We start from the raw sequence: 16,352 nt of genomic DNA, 5'->3' as shown, positions 1-16,352 counted from the left end.
AGCACTTCCGGGTCGGCCACCCAGTTCTGCGGTTTCTGCGGCGGCTGGAGAGGTGGTCGGGGAAGTAGGAACCTCCTGCCAGGCTCGTGGCGGCTTCTTTCCGCTCCGCGGCGGGAAGCGCCTTCCCCACAGGTAGTGGGTTAGGGAGGGCAGGGTTAGGGAGGGAAGCAGGGCCGCGCTTCCTGCCGCCCCTTCGGAGTCTGGGTTCGTTGGTCGGGTAGTCTCTGAGGGCCGTTCGCTCCTGGGATCGGCCCGTTAGCGACCGTTGCCGGCAAGGCCCCGCGGCCGGCACCGGAGAAGGGCGGCGAGGCGGCGGGGAAGGTCGCGTCCCGCGCGGGAGGCTCGTCGTCCACGGGGCGCCCACAGAACCCACCTGGGAGAGGTCCTCAGCCCACCACGGTGTTTTCAGCCAGGTGAATGTCTTAAAGCATCCAGTAGCGCCCTGTGGGTTTTGCCGAATTTCGGAGAGCATTTTTTAAATGTCTCCTTCCTGTGCTTTTATAGCTTGTTGTTTGAAGTCTGCCTTCCAACTTTCTTCGTGCGAACTCCGACAAAAGGAACGAATTTTAAACTGGGTGGTTTAATCAAAAAATGCTAGGACGAATTACTTCCCAATTTGGAGACTTAAAATTTTCTGAACTGCAAAACAAGAAGGGAACAATAAATTTCTGTGGCTGATACCACGTCTAAAAGATTAGAACACTTCGCAAGGAATTTTTAAAGAATGTAAGGACACTGAAATCAGTAGTTTTAACAAACGTTTAAATAACGTATAGCTGTTTTCTAGATAAACTCTTAAATTTGTCAAATGGGACGCGATGCACGATTCTGTATTCCTACTTTGCAAAGTTTTTATCTCTCTGTTGGGACTTCTTGCCCTTTTTAACCCCCTCTCCCCTCCCACACACACATTATACTTACTGCTGTCTGCCTTCGTTTATTGAACAGATTTTTTTGTTTTTGTTTTTTGGCTCCCATTGTGTGCCAGGTACTGTTCTAGACGCCTAGTTTACTTAAATGAACAAAAGAAAAAGCTTTGCCCTCATGGAGCTTACATTTTATTAGTGGATGCAGAAAATAAATGTAAAATAAATATATAATGGTGTTAGAAGGTGGTGGTGCCATCAAAAAAAAAAAAGAAAGATGAAGGAGTACGGGAAAGTTCCAGAGTGGAGGTGGGAACTGGTATTTTAAAGACGATGGTGGTTAGTTTAAGCCTCATTTAGTAGGTGTTATTTGAGCAAAGACTTGAAGGAATTAAGAAAATTAGCTAAGTAAAGACCAGGAAGAGTGTTCAGGCAGATAGGAAAACCAATACAAAGGCTTTTAGGCCTGTCATGTTTGATGAATAGCAAGGAAGCCAGTGTATCTGGAGAGGGATGAGCAAGAGTTTTGGGGATGGAGGGACAAGAAGATAAAGTCAGAGATCATGGGTAGCCGGATCATTGTAAAGGCTGATAGAAGCCATGGGAGATTTTGAATAGAGGAGAGGTGTGTTCTAACTGAAGTTTTAGAAGATCACCCTGGCGGCCGTGAGTTGTGATTAGAGTGTAGGGGTGAGTGTAGAAGCAGGGAAATCATTTAGGAGATTTTTGCAGTAATCCAGATGACGACGGGAGTGGCCCAGGCCAGGGTGATAAACCGTGGAGATGGTGAGAAATGGCTGGATTCTGATTGCATTTTGAAGGTAGGCCTTACAGGATTTGCTAGGAATTAGATATGGTGAGTGAGATAGAGGAAGTGGAGGATGACTTCAAAGGTTTGTCCAAGCTTGTAGAAGTATGGAGTTATTTAAGCCACGATGCAAAAGGTAACAAGTAGAGATGTTGAGTAGGCAGCTAGATCCAGGAGTAGGAAGTTCTATGCTGTATGAATTTGGGGATGATCAACGGTGGTATTTAAACCATGAGAATAAATGTTATCAGTAAGGAATGGGTGTAAACAGAAAGCAGCAGAGGACCAAGGACTGTGTCCTGTGATATTAAGAGTTTAGGGAAAATGGGATCAACCAGCAAACAATATTAAGAAGGATGAACTTGTGAGTTAGGACAATCCAAAAAGGGCAGTGTCCCATAAACCAAGCTAAGATCCTTTAGGAAAGAGGAGGGAGTACTCAGGTGTGTCCAATATTCTGATGGAGGCTAGAGAACTAGCTTTAGCAGTGCCATTGATGACCTTCCCCAACCTGTTTCCTTAGAGTGCTAGAGGCAAAAATGAGCTTAAGAGAAGATGGGAAAAAAGGAATTGGGAGACAGTGAATACAGACAAAACTAAGGGATTTTGCTGCAAAGGGGAACTGAGAAATAGGGTGTAGCTGGCAGGGGATGTGGGTTCAGGGCTTTTTGTTTTGTTTTACTTTTTAAGGTGGAAGAAGTAGCCACCTGTTTGTTTGCTAATGGAAATGATCCACAGAGAGGGAAAATTTGAAGGTGAGGGAGAGAAGGAACAACTGAATTGTCAGAATATCCTTGAGTGAACTAGAAGACAATGCCTGATACAAAGGTAGAAGGATTGGATTTAGAGAAATATAGGTATAAAGTTCAACTATAGTGACAGGAAGGCAGAGTATATGGGTACAGGTTGGGCTTCCCAAATCCAAAATGCTCCAAAATCCAAAATTTTGAGCACCGACATGACACTGAAAGGAAATGCTCTTGGAGCATTCCAGAGCTTGAATTTGGGGTACTCTACCCATAAGTATATACGCTGCAGATATTCTAAAATCCAAAACACTTCAGGTCCCCAGCATTTCAGATAAGGAATGTTCAACCTATATAGCTATTGGTAGGTAGCTGGATGTGTCTGTGAGTGTGGAAGTTACTGCTTCAATTTCCTCAGTAAAGTGGAATACTTTGTGTCGTACTCAGATATTTCTAATATATTAGCACTCTGACATACTACCAAATAATTCACTCAACAAATAATGCATACTACATATGTTGTTCTAGTTGGTAAATATGTAACTGAACAAAAGTCCCTGTCTTCACTGGGTCATCTATTTTAGTAGATGGAGACAGAATAAGCGTATATATGTCAGCTTCAGTTATGGGTATGAATGAAAATAAAGCAGTGTGAGGAAGAAGGGAGGTAATTATTTCTTACAGGTTGATTATAGAAGGCCTTTCTAATGAGGTAATGTTTGACCCAGAGATCTGAATCAAATGAGGCAGTGAACTATGCAGGTATCTGGGAAGAATAGTGTCAGGAGAAAGAACCACCACCACAAAGGCCTTCAAGCAGGATCATGCTTCTCATGTCAAAGAACAGCAGGGGACCATTATGACCACAGCAGAGTGGGAGGGTGAGTGGGTGAAGATAGGGAAGTAGGTATTGGGGGGCCCAAATCACATAGGCCTTCCAAACCAGGGACTCTGGTTTTCAGTGAGATGGGATGCTGCCATTGGTGGTTTTGAATAGACCAGTGATGTGATTTGCCTTATGTTTTAAAGTCTTAGTGTGGCTGCTATGAGGGTGGGGTTGGGATAGGCAAGAGTGGAAATAAGGAGACCATGAGTTTTCACATTAACTTTGGTGACAGGTGATGGTGACTTAGGGTAATAGCATTGAAGATGGTAGAAGCTGTCAGATTCTGGCTATAGTTAGAAGGAAGAGCTGAAAGGTTGGCTGATGGATGCCAAGTAAGAAAGAAAGAAGTTACTCTTGACTCTAAGGTTTTTGAGCTGTTACAGAAAGACTAGATTTACTGTTTATTGAGGTAAGACTGAGGACAGAGCATATTTGCAAGAGTAGCATCAGGAACATGGTTTTTGACAAATTGAATTTGAGCTACCTGCTTGATACTTTTATCCAATGTCAAGCAGGCAGTTTTATATATGGGTACAAAGGAAGAATTGAGGGCTGGAGATACAAATTTGGGAGTCATCCCCAGATAGTACATAGTATTTAAAGCCGTAAGTGTGGATGAGGTAACTAAGGGAGTAAAGTATGTGGAGTATAGAGGACCCAAGAAAACTTAGGGCAGTTCAACAGTTAGAAGTCAGGGAGCTGAGGAGGAACCAGCAAAAGAAAATAAGAAATACAGTGGTATCCAGTGACATGAGAGAACTGAGAGTAGTGTCTCAAAGCCAAAGATATGTTTCAAGAAGGCAGAAATGATCTGTTGTATCCAATGCTAGCAAGGTATGAAATGTAAGGACTGATGGCTGCCCATTATTTTTGCTGAGTTTTACCTGATGATTGCTTCTCAAATGTATTTTCCCCCGTCCATCTCCAGACTGAAAATGCCATGAGGTCAAGATCTTACACCTGATGTGTAGTGGAAGCTCAGTAAATGTTTATTTACTCTGTACTGCTGGCACCCTTTTCAAGCCCCCATCCCTCATCTGTTTCTAAATCTCGCACTCAAGCCCAGCTGTCTGACCTTTCCTGACTAAAATGCTTCAGTGGCTCCCCACTCTTTGCTCCTATCCTGCCAAACAATTCCATCTATGCTGTCTCTTTCAGCTTCATCTCCTGCCACTCCCTGTTCATACTTATGCCCTGATAATGTAGAACAGTTTATGTTTTTCCCTACAAACTTTTCATCCTTCCATGGCTTTACTTACTCTATTCTGTCAGCCTCTGGAATGACTTCCCTCCTCTGCTTGGCTAAAGTCTAGCTTAAGGAACCTGGAAGCTTTTCTGAGCCAGCTCAGTCTACAGGCAGCCTCTATGATATGCTTTGTATCTTTATCACAGTTCTTATACTGAATTGAATCTTTTTGTATGTATGTTACATTCTTTAGCATATAAATTTTTAGGATTTGGGAGCATGTCTTTAATCATCATCTTCTCCCTGGAACCTGTCACAGTGCCATCCTCTTGGTAGGCACTCTGTGAATACTGAATTTAGAGAGAACAGGAAAATAAAGGGGCAGACATGCAAATATGAGCTGCAGATTTTACCAGTGACTTGACAGCAGGTAGAAAGGATAGTACATGGAAAATTCTAGACTAAGTCAGAAGGCAGATATTTGAAGGAAATGGAAAAGACTTTTTAATAAATATAACATCTATACTGCATAAAGGAGTATGAATGCCTATGTCAAAATCACAGGGAAAAAAACTGGAAAATCATTTGTAGCTATTCCTTGTAATTCTAAAATGATTATGTAGTAATTTGCAACCTCTAAGCATTCTCCTAGTTCTATATTAGAATATTTGAAGTAGATGATATTATATACATGATTTATGATGTTACAGTATGATCTTTTTTTAACAATTTTATATTAAATTTTTAGGACATCAATGCAAGCTTGAATAAGAAAAGCAAATTCTTCCTCCTAAGCCATGGCATATCAGTTATACAGAAATACCACTTTGGGAAACAGTCTTCAGGAGAGCCTAGATGAGCTCATACAGGTGGGAGACTGAATTAAAAATCAAACACTTTTATCTAGATGGGTTTACAGTAATTCTTGTCATATCACTTAAGCAAAGAGATATGAGGTAAAATATCTTGGACTGTTTGACCCAGCAAGTCAGTAACACTGATCAAATAACCTCAAATTCTTGTTTATTACACTGTCCTGACAACAGGACACAAAATATGATTGAATGGTATCATTAAATATAACTAAATCTGGGTATGTACAGTGTTTCACACCTCTAATCCCAGCACTTTAGGAGGACAAGGTGGAAGGATCGCTTGAGGCCAGAAGTTTGAGAGCAGCTTAGGCAACATAGCCACCACCCATCTCCACAAAAAATAAAAAAATTAGTTTGGTGTGGTTGCGCATGCCTATAGTCCCAGTTACTCAGGAGGCTGAGTAAACTCTTGAACCCAAGAGTTTGAGGCTTAAGTGCGCTATGATGGTACCACTGCACTCCAGCCTTGGTGACAGAGCAAGACCCTGCCTCTAAATAAATAAAGTTAAATCTTCAGAAATTTTTTTTCTACATAAAAATTGAGATTGTTGGTTTCCCCCTTCTCAAATTTAGGGAAGAAAGTCATAATTCTTTTTAGCTTTAAGGTAATTTTATCCAGTTTAATAAAGTCTTCTGAGATTTACAAGTCTGAATTTATATTTCAATTTTGAGAAAATTAACCCTTCTATATAATTCTCCCAAATAAAAACATATTAAGTATTTCCGACTGGGCACAGTGGCTCACGCCTGTAATCCCAGCACTTTGGGAGCCCAAGTCAGGTGGATTACCTGAGGTCGAGAGTTAGAGACCAGACTGACCAATGTGGAGAAACCCTGTCTCTACTAAAAATACAAAATTAGCCAGGTGTGGTGGCGCACACCTGTAATCCCAGCTACTTGGGAGACTGAGGCAGGAGAATCGCTCGAACCCGGGAGGCAGAGGTTGTGGTGAGCCGAGATCACGCCACTGCACTCTAGCCTGGGCATCAAGAGCAAAACTCCGTCTCATAAAAAAGGAGGAAAAAAAAAAAGACAAAGTTTTGTTCTGGCTTTGTAACATTACTGCGTGTTTTCTTTTCAAGATTGTTTGTGTCGAGATAGTACAAAAGGTATCTTCAAGCTTTACTGCTTCATCAGTTATGGCAAAGGAGATAAAGGAATTCTAGTTTAGAGGCTTTGGTTAACCTCAGTTAAATTTTAGATGATAATTTGTATATTTTTATTTACTTTGTCTTTAATGTTCTTCCCTAAGCGGATTTATGACCTTTACCTTTTCTCAGTCTCAACAGATCACCCCCCAACTTGCCCTTCAAGTTCTACTTCAGTTTGATAAGGCTATAAATTCAGCATTGGCTCAGAGGGTCAGGAACAGAGTCAATTTCAGGGTAAGGATATTTTCCTGAATCTAGAAGCCTATACCAATGGTTGGTAAAACAGTGGGGTTTTTTTTAGGACCCCTACATATTTGTTAATCATAGGAAGAGGTGGCTTTAATCAGTTTTTGGAACTTGTTTTATAATAACTAAATTATACTTTTCAATCAACTATATATTACACTAAGTTGGTCCACTTAATGTGAGATACAGAGATGTTTTTAGATTTTTATTTCATTGTTTCATAAATCAGCCTTTGTATGTTTGGCTACCTTCCCTGAAGAGTTACTGAGATTCCAAACACCTGAAATATTATCTGCAGGATTAAAGGTAAGTGGCAGAGTAATCCCCAAGGTTCTGTTATGGTTTTCAAACTCTGGCCTTTCCCCATTCCAGGGAAGTAGAGTTATTTCTAGAAACTTCATGTTGCCTCCCTCCTACTCTTAGGTAACTTGGCTGATAAAAAACCTGATGTCTAGTGATAGATAACAGTCCATTCTGGTAGCTTGGTCTCACTTGAGTCACTTATACTTTGAATAGTAGTAATCCAAAGCTGGATAAAATTATCTCTCTCAATTTCCTGATAACTTCAGATTAAGGGCCCATTGAAAGAGTCATGGTGCAACAGAAAGAATTTTACCACATTATGGTATTGATGGACTCATATAGTATATGATGATGTTTGGTTATTACTTATCTAACTATGCTTATATTGTATTATAAGGCATAACCTATATAAATATGGTCAAAAGAAGGTTAAAATATGGTTAACAACCAAAATTTGATCATTAATTAACATCTGCCTACTTTATTTGGTACTTAAACATTCAATAAACAGTTTGAGTGTCTATTAACATACCAGGCATGCTCTAGATACCCAGAGATGAAAAGATAACATACCAGGCATGTTCTAGATACTCAGAGATGAACAAGATAGACAAAACCCCATTTGACTTAAATAAGTCTCATGTATCAGTTTCATGTGCCAAAAAATTATCTGGAGTAAAATATGCCTTCAAGACTATATAATTTGACCAGTGAATCCATGAATTTTTAACAGTAATGATTCTGCCAAAATTAGTTTGTGTTTTTTTAATATACCCATATGCAGAAGTCTGCCCAGATGATCTATGTTAATACATAAATTTTGCTCTAGTAAGAAATTTGGTGGACTACTTATCAGAGGCAATGTAGTTCACAACGCCTAACTAGTCATCTTCTAAGTGTATTATTGTAGGTTTCTAGTTTGGATTTCTTTAGCTACAGTTAAAGTAATTTGACATTTACATTTATCTTGCACAGTGTTTTGTAAGTTTTGTCTGTTTTCCAAAAGCTATATATATAATTGCTCTCAGCCTTGATCAGAACTTTTCCATTCTTTCGTTTTATTTTCCTGCTGCTGCTATTCTAGCTCAGGCTTTTATCACCCTACTCCTGGGTTATAGCCAACTTGATCCATTTTAAGTCCAGAATGTTTGCAAATGACATTCTGTTTAGCTTAGTGTAGCATATGGCTGAGACAAAAGAGATAATAGTTAGAAATATCTAATTTTCAGAGCCATTTTGCTAGATCAAATTTAAGTATATATTTTTCGTTTATAATTTGCTGACCTAGCAGTGAGAAGCATCCTTTACAAAAATAGAATAGTTCTATATAGCATGTTAAATTGTTTTTGTTTTAAATCCTTTTATGGGTTCCATATAAGTGAAATTATTTAGTAGAGTATTATAGGAGAAAATCCTCTTAAGTATGAGAGCTAAGGTTTTAATCATTTATATGTTTTAATTTATTAGTTAAAAAATCTAAATATATGTACCATGGAGCTTGAACTGAATTAATTTTTAGGGAGAAAATTCAGATTGAAGTAGTATGTATAGCTAGGCTTTTATTTTGTTTTCTTTTTTTTTTGAGACGAAGTCTTGTTCTGTTACCCAGGCTGGAATGCAGTGGTGCAATCTCGGCTCACTGCAACCTCTGCCTCCTGGGTTCAAGCGATTCTTCTGCCTCAGCCACCTGAATAGCTGGGATTATAGGCGCGTGCCACAACGCCCGGCTAGTTTTTGTATTTTTAGTACAGATGGGTTTCACCATGTTGGCCAGGCTGGTCTCGAACTCCTGACCTCATGATCCGCCCGCCTCGGCCTCTCAAAGTGCTGGAATTACAGGTGTGAGCCACCCCACACAGCCATAAGTAGGCTTTTAAGGAGCCATTGTATGTTTTTGGGAGAACATATTCCCATAGATAAAAGTAATGGTTACTTAAACTTTATAGTGTTGACAGTAATTAAACAAGCATTAAAAGATTTTTGTAGTGTTTAAAATTTAAAAGTTTAAAATTTAAAGTTTAAAAGATTTAAACTTTATAGTGTTGACAGTAATTAAACAAGCATTGAAAGATTGAATGCCATACCCCCAAAAAATAAGATTTAGTGATCAAGAAAAATAGCCCTTCTAACAAAACTGAAGGTTTGCTTTTCACTGTTTTTTGATGTTTCTATAACAAACATTTATTATATAACTTTTAAGGTGTTCTTTTAGGCTGGGCACGGTGGCTCATGCCCTGTAACCCCAGCACTTTGGGAGGCTGAGGCGAGCAGATCACTTGAGGTCAGGAATTTGAGACCAGCCTGGCCAACACAGTGAAGCCTCGTCTCTATTAAAATGAGCCGGACGTGGTGGTGCACGCGTGTAGTCCCAGCTACTTGGAAGGCTGAGGCAGGAGAATTGCTTGAATCCAGGAGGCGGAGGTTGCAGTGAGCCAATATCACACCACTGCACTCTAGCCTGGGCGACAGAATGAGACTGCATCTCAAAAAAAAAAAAAAAAAAAAAAAACCCAAAAACTTGTTGCCCAGTTGTGGATACATGTAAAACCAAAAATGTATTTATTAAAAGTGCATTGAAGATACAATTTGGCCAAATGATTAAGTGTTAAAAGTAATATTTGACCAAAGCCAAATATCTACTTATAGAAGGAACTTTTTGAATTTAAAGAATTCAAAATTTCACTTTGAAAATTATAATTATCAGGCAGCTCAAGCCTGTAATCCCAGCGGGTTGGGAGGCCAAAGCGGTAGGATCACTTGAGGGCAGTTCAAGACCAGTCTGCGAAATACAGGGAAACCCTGTCCCTACGAACAAACAAATAAATAAATAAAGTAGCTGGGTGTGATGGTGTGTGCCCATAGTCCTAGCTACTTGGGAGGCTGAGGTGATAGGGTGGCTTGAGCCCAGGAGGTTGTGGCTGCAGTGAGCCATGATCATGCCATTTCCTTTCAGCCTGGGTGACACAGCTAGACCCTGCCTCAAAAAAAAAAACTATATGTATGTATATATGTATAAACACATATAAATTATATAATATTTATAATTATATAATATATGCACATATAAACTGAAAGACATGTATATATTATATAATGTTTGTAATTATATAATTATAGACTATATGTGTATATATACTATATACATATATAAACGTAGTTTTTATACTAGAGATACTGAATGGATTCTGACTTTCAAATGAAGAGAGTAAAAAAGCAAGATATTTAAATAACTAAAAATTGTATACAGAAAAGCTTATTTCATGTTAGAGATTCTAGTTCAAATTATTCTAAAAAGATTTAAAGCTTATTTCATGTTAGAGATTCTAGTTCAAATTATTCTAAAAAGATTAATCTGTTACATTTAACTTTTTAAAAACATTTGTTGGCTCAAAAGTCACCTAGCTAATGTGCTCTTTGATATTGTCAACTTAATTTTCATCTACAATTGGAAGGCATTTAATAACTTTAATATCTTTCAGTCAAGATTTGTAGCATTTTATTTTTGCAGTAAAATAAATGAAGTATATAAACTTACACTGCAACTAATGGAATTTCAGCATATGACATGTAAGATTTTTCACTCCAGTCTACATCTAAAATGCTTTATTTATATTTGAAAGTGAATACTCACATACTGGCTCATAAATCCCAATGACTTGCTTTAAATTATTTACATAACATTATCAAATGAAAGTAATTTACTGCAAGCTAAGCTTTGAGGACACAAAGGCATAAGAATGATATGACTTTGCGAACGAACTTTGGGGAAAGGGTAGGAGGGTGGCGAGGGATAAAAGACTACACATTTTGTAAAAGAGAAAGTAAGGCAAGGCACAGTGGTTCATGCCTGTAATCCCAGCACTTTGGAAGGCCAAGGCAGGCAGACCACCTGAGGTCAGGAGTTCAAGACCAGCCTGACCAACGTGGTGAAACCCCGTGTCTACTAAAAATACAAAAATTAGCTGGGTGTGGTGGTGGTACATGCCTGTAGTCCCAGCTATTCGGAGGCCAAGGCAGGAGAATCACTGGAACCCAGGCGGTAGAGGTTGCAGTAAGCCGAGATCGCACCACTGCACTCCAGCCTGGGCAACACAGCAAGACTCGGTCTCAAAAAAAGAAAGTAATATACACACTTCTTTTTTTTTTTTCTTTTTTAAGATGGAGTCTTACTCTGTCACTCAAGGTGGAGTGCAATGGCGTGATCTCACCTCACTGTGACACCCGCCTCCCAGGTTCAAGCGATTCTCCAACCTCAACCTCCCAAGTAGCTGGGATTACAGGCACCCACCATCATACCTGCCTTATTTTTATATTTATGTAGGGGTTTCACCATGTTGACCAGGCTGGTCTTCAACTCCTCACCTCAGTGACTCTCCTACCTCAGCCTCCCAAAGTGCTGGGATTACAGGTGTGAGCCACCACACCTGGCCAGTAATATACACACTCTTAAGATCATGGATTACATACACATTCAGAATGCTGGAAATGAACATTGAGTTTGGCATCTAGCTGTTTAGCTTTCCAGAGGCTCAGACTGTAGCAAACTAGCAGATCTAATTTTCAGATATATTTTATAGGTTTACAATTTTGTGTCTTTTTCCCTTAATCATGGGTGATTTTCCATGTATTTATCACTCCACTGAAATTGCTGTTCCCAAGTTATTTTTGCTAAATCTAATGCATCATTTGTAATGCTATTGATTATTCTTTTTTAAAAACCCCTATTTCCCTTGAAACCATACTGTGTGAGCTTTTCTCCTATTCCCTGGCCTTTTACTCTCAGACTCCTTTGTAGTTCTGTCTTTGCTTATCATTTAATTGTTGGTATTTCTTAGGGTTATAGAGTGCCCCCACTATCCTTGGTCTCATCCAACCCTCTGGCTTTGGTTAAAGTGAATATCATGTTCTCATGCTTTCTGCTATACTCCAACTACTTATTGGACATCATGACTTAGATATACCTGAAATTCAACAAGTTCCAAATTTAACTTTACTCCCAAACCAGCTTTTTCTGTGAATGCATTGACATTCAAGCCAGAGACTTGGGAGTTACCGTGGATTTCTCTGTTCCCCAACCCCACCATATTTATAGTTGTCCATTCCTACCGGTCCTGCCTTTTAAAGTCTCTCCATTTCTATTGATCCCTTTATTATTACTGTAGTAAAGCCACTTTCACCTCTCTGATTCACGCAGCTAACAGACATCAGCTTCATAGCTGGTCTTACTTCCTTTAGTCATACTCCTGTCTAATCCATTCTTTATGTCATTACCAAAACTGCAAATCTGATCAGACTCTTCTGCTTAAAATCTTTCACTGACCTCCCAGTACCATTAGGATGGGGCAAAGGTTTTCCAAGGTTCTCCTTTATCTTAGGACCTCCTGATGTGTTCTGTTTTCTGGAATTGACCACCCCATTCCAAGTGTTTGTCTTCCTTTCCATTATTCCTCCTCTCCATTGACTCTTACGCTTTAGTACTCAACTTAAACTTCACTTTTTGAGAGCAGCTGTCTGCCTGTGTCCTCCATACCCTTGAGTGCCTTTACTCTACTCACAGTACCCACTCACTCTTTCATAGCACTGTTATACTATGTATTTACTTGTTTTAATGATCTCCCTGCTAAACTCAGCTCACCAGTGGCAGGGACCTGTGCTTACCATTGTATCCTCAGAGGCCAGCATAGTCTAGCACACAGTAATTATTCATTTATTACATTCATTCATTCATAGCCATCAGTTTCCTTAATCATTCTCACTTGATAGACTATTTAGATTGAATCCAGTTTTTGCTATTATAATAATATTGCAGGGAGCATTTTTGTGCTTGGTGGTTTGTTTCTGAGTTGAAGATTTTAGGCATTTTAAGTGTTGCATACTAAATTTCCTGTGTGACTATATGTGTGCATGTGTATATCTCAGGTTTTAATTGTATTCTGCTAGTGTCCATGCATGACTTTCATCACATTCTTTTTAAAAATTTCCAGCTGGGCGTGGTGGCTCACACATTTAATCCCAGCACTTTGGGAGGCCGAGGTGGGCAGATCACCTGAGATCAGAAGTTTAAGACCAGCCTGGGCAACATGGCAAAACCCTGTCTCTACTAAAAATACAAAAATTAGTCTGACGTGGTGGCAGATGCCTGTAATCCCAGCTACTTGGGAGTCTGAGGCAGGAGAATCGCTTGAACCCGGGAGACAGAGGTTGCAGTGAGCCAGAATCACGCCACTGCACTCCAACCTGGGCAACAGAGTGAGACTCCATCCCAAAAAATAAAAATAGGCTGGGCATTGCGACTCACGCCTGTAATTCCAACACTTTAGGAGGCCAAGGTGGGCAGATTACCTAAGGTCAAGAGTTTGAGATCAGCCTGGACAACATGGTGAAGCCCCATCTCTACTAAAAATACAAGAAGTAGGCAGGTGTGGTGGCCTACGCCTGTAGTCCCAGCTACTCTGGAGGCTGAGACAGGAGAATCACTTGAACCCAGGAAGCAGAGGTTGCAGTGAGCTGAGATTGCACCCCTGCACTCCAGCCTGGGCCACAGAATGAAACTCCATCTCCAAAAAAAAAAAAAAGTAAAAATTTCCTTTTGATGCTCAAGTATATATTCCTATTTTAAAAAAACAAAAACAAAAACAAAACATAAAACATAATTAGAAGACTGTGTCGTGGGCATGGTGGCTCACACCTGTAATCCCAGCACTTTGGGAGGCCAAGGTGGGAGGATTGCTTGAGGCCAGAAGTTTGACTAGCCCGGCCAACATAGCAAGACCCTGTCTCTATTTTTTAAAAATATTAAAATAGGCTGGTGCAGTGACTCACACCTATAATCTCGGCACTTTGGGAGGCCAAGGCGGGCAGATCATCTGAGGTCAGGAGTTTGAGACCAGCCTGGCCAGCGTGGTGAAACCCTGTCTCTACTAAAAATACAAAAGTTAGCTAGGCGTGGTGGTGTACATCTGCAATCCCAGCTACTCAGGAGGCTGAGGCAGGAGAATAGCTTGAACTTGGGAGGTGGAGGTTGCAGTGATCCAAGATCGCACCACTGCACTGCAACCTGGGCAACAGAGTAAGACTCGGTTTCAAAAAAAAAAAAAAAAAATTACATAGGCCAGACGTGGTGGCTCACGCGTGTAATCCCAGCACTTTGGGAGGCTGAGGTGGGTGTATCACCTGAGGTCAGAGTTTGAGACCATCCTGGCCAACATGGTGAAAACCCGTCTCTACTAAAAATACAAAAATTAGCTAGGTGTGGTTTCGGGTGCCTGTAGTGCCAGCTACTCAGGAGGCTGAAGCAGGAGAATCTCTTGAACCCGGGCGGCGGAGGTTGCCGTAAGCCAAGATCACGCCACTGTACTCCAGCGTGGCAACAGAGCAAGATTCCGTCTCAAAAAATTTTTAATACGTATGAATAAATTATAAGTTTCTCAGGACAATGAATGTTGTAGACGTAGTGACTAATACAGTAATGCATCTGAGGCAAGTCACAGGATTAAAATTTAGTGTTTCTAGGAAGTCCCTGCTTTTGTACGTTTGGAGAATTAACATACATAATAAAATATGTAACTTTTAACAAATATTTCCATAATAATTTGAATGAACTTTCATAATTTAGCCACATGAGGGCAGTAGAAATCCAAATGCAAGTTTTTATTTTTTCTTTATATTTCAGGTAAGTAATTTGCAATGGAGATTGAAAATAAGAGTGCCAACTAAAATATTTTTGAACTCTTCCCTTAGCAAATTTGTCTGGCTTTTTGTTTGTTTGTTTTAAATAGCTGGGATTAAAGTTAAGGAAAATCTTAAGCATTAAACTTATTAACAATTATGTTCTTGGTAGCCAAGATCTCTTAAATTGCTTTGGAGAAAAATGTGAGGGGAAAAAACGTTTCATGGTATTTCTAAATGTTTTGTTTTAAAGGGCTCTCTAAATACGTACAGATTCTGCGATAATGTGTGGACTTTTGTATTGAATGATGTTGAATTCAGAGAGGTGACAGAACTTATTAAAGTGGATAAAGTGAAAATTGTAGCCTGTGATGGTAAAAGTAAGTGCTTGCCTTATTTCTGTGAAAGCAAATCTACTTGAAACCTTGTTTTTATGAGCCTTTAGAAGATCTGCATCCATATGGAAAGCCTAAGGGGGAAAATGGCCCAGTGATCAATTCCCAGATACAGCCCAGGCTTCTGTCTCAGCTAAATTCTGAATTATGTATCTCAAACAGGGCTCTTACTGACTTTAGGTGGATACATTTCAAATGACAGATAGACTACTTACACAGATTGGATTTGTGTGGGGAAAAAAAATAAGCAAATTAGTAAGTATTTCTTCCCTATTTCCATTACAAATTTTAAGTGTTTATCAGGCTTTTCAGACACCTTTAAGAATTTTGACAATCCTGTGGTTTCTATGTTGCTGGATACCCGTAGATTTAGAGAGTTATTTTAAACAGGATTTTAATTAACCGTAAGAACTTTGGAGTCATGATGGTAAATATTCATCTAATCTGTTAAATATGACATGTGCAAGTGAACTTTTCACACCAGACCTAGGAACTTCTTCAGGTCCTTAAATGTTTCAAAAGCTATACACCTCTAATTTGTTTCATGATTAGTTATTTCCTTTTTGCTAAGTATATTTTAAATATACTTTATAATCTGAACCATTTGTGTTTAAACCTCTAATTTCTGTTTCATGATTAGTTATTTCCTTTTTGCTAAGTATATTTTAAATATACTTCATAATCTGAACCATTTGTGTTTAAGAGCAGCTAGTCTAGAAAGTGAATAGAAAAGACTGCTGCTCTTTGAGAGGGAGTTTTGAAAAGCAAAAGAAATGTAGAAAGTAATACCCTCCATTTCCCTGTTTGAGTTGGATTTGTTTTATGTATTTTGCACTTCCAAAGAAATGGCTAATCACTGAAGAAATGTAGAGAATACAAAAAAGCACATAGAAGAAATTCTCTACAACACTACCTGATGGTGTTATAACTACCCTATTGAATATTATATAGCCTATTGTTTTTTTGCAAAAATGTATGTATATGTAGACATTTGTAAATATATTTTTCACTGAGTTTACTACCCTTAAGCCATTTTTTTTTTTTCTTTTTTTTAAAGACAGAGTCTTGCTGTATTGCCCAGGCTGGTCTCAAACTCCTGGGCTCAGGCGACCTTCCCACCTCAGCCTCCCAAAGTGCTGGGATTACACACCTGAGCCCCTGCACTTAAGCCTGATTTTTAGTGGCTACATAAAAATTACACCTGCAGCCCTTTTTAAAGAAA

At 39.4% G+C, this 16,352-nt stretch overlaps 1 protein-coding gene across 4 annotated transcripts in view; it reads left to right on the top strand.

The window, feature by feature from the left end:
- The window catches only part of GTF2A2 (general transcription factor IIA, 2, 12kDa), a 22,205-nt gene continuing 5,853 nt past the window's right edge, over nt 1–16,352 (top strand). Inside the window, exons 1-5 of one of the 4 annotated variants that reach the window (XM_011983199.1) lie at nt 18–132; nt 505–726; nt 5,241–5,361; nt 6,648–6,752; nt 14,989–15,115. In XM_011983199.1, coding sequence (XP_011838589.1) covers nt 5,290–5,361; nt 6,648–6,752; nt 14,989–15,115 — 304 coding nt within the window. In that variant the 5' untranslated portion in view covers nt 18–132; nt 505–726; nt 5,241–5,289. Of the gene's footprint in view, nt 133–283; nt 414–504; nt 727–5,240; nt 5,362–6,647; nt 6,753–14,988; nt 15,116–16,352 lie in introns of those variants that run through there. The other 3 variants (XM_011983198.1, XM_011983201.1, XM_011983200.1) reach the window with 3 other exon arrangements.

The sequence above is a fragment of the Mandrillus leucophaeus genome, unplaced genomic scaffold (genome assembly GCF_000951045.1).
Source record: "Mandrillus leucophaeus isolate KB7577 unplaced genomic scaffold, Mleu.le_1.0 Scaffold247, whole genome shotgun sequence".
NCBI classification, from domain to species: domain Eukaryota; kingdom Metazoa; phylum Chordata; class Mammalia; order Primates; family Cercopithecidae; genus Mandrillus; species Mandrillus leucophaeus.
The sequence above is the reverse complement of the archived record's forward strand: the minus strand, read 5'-3'. Positions and strand labels throughout refer to the sequence as shown.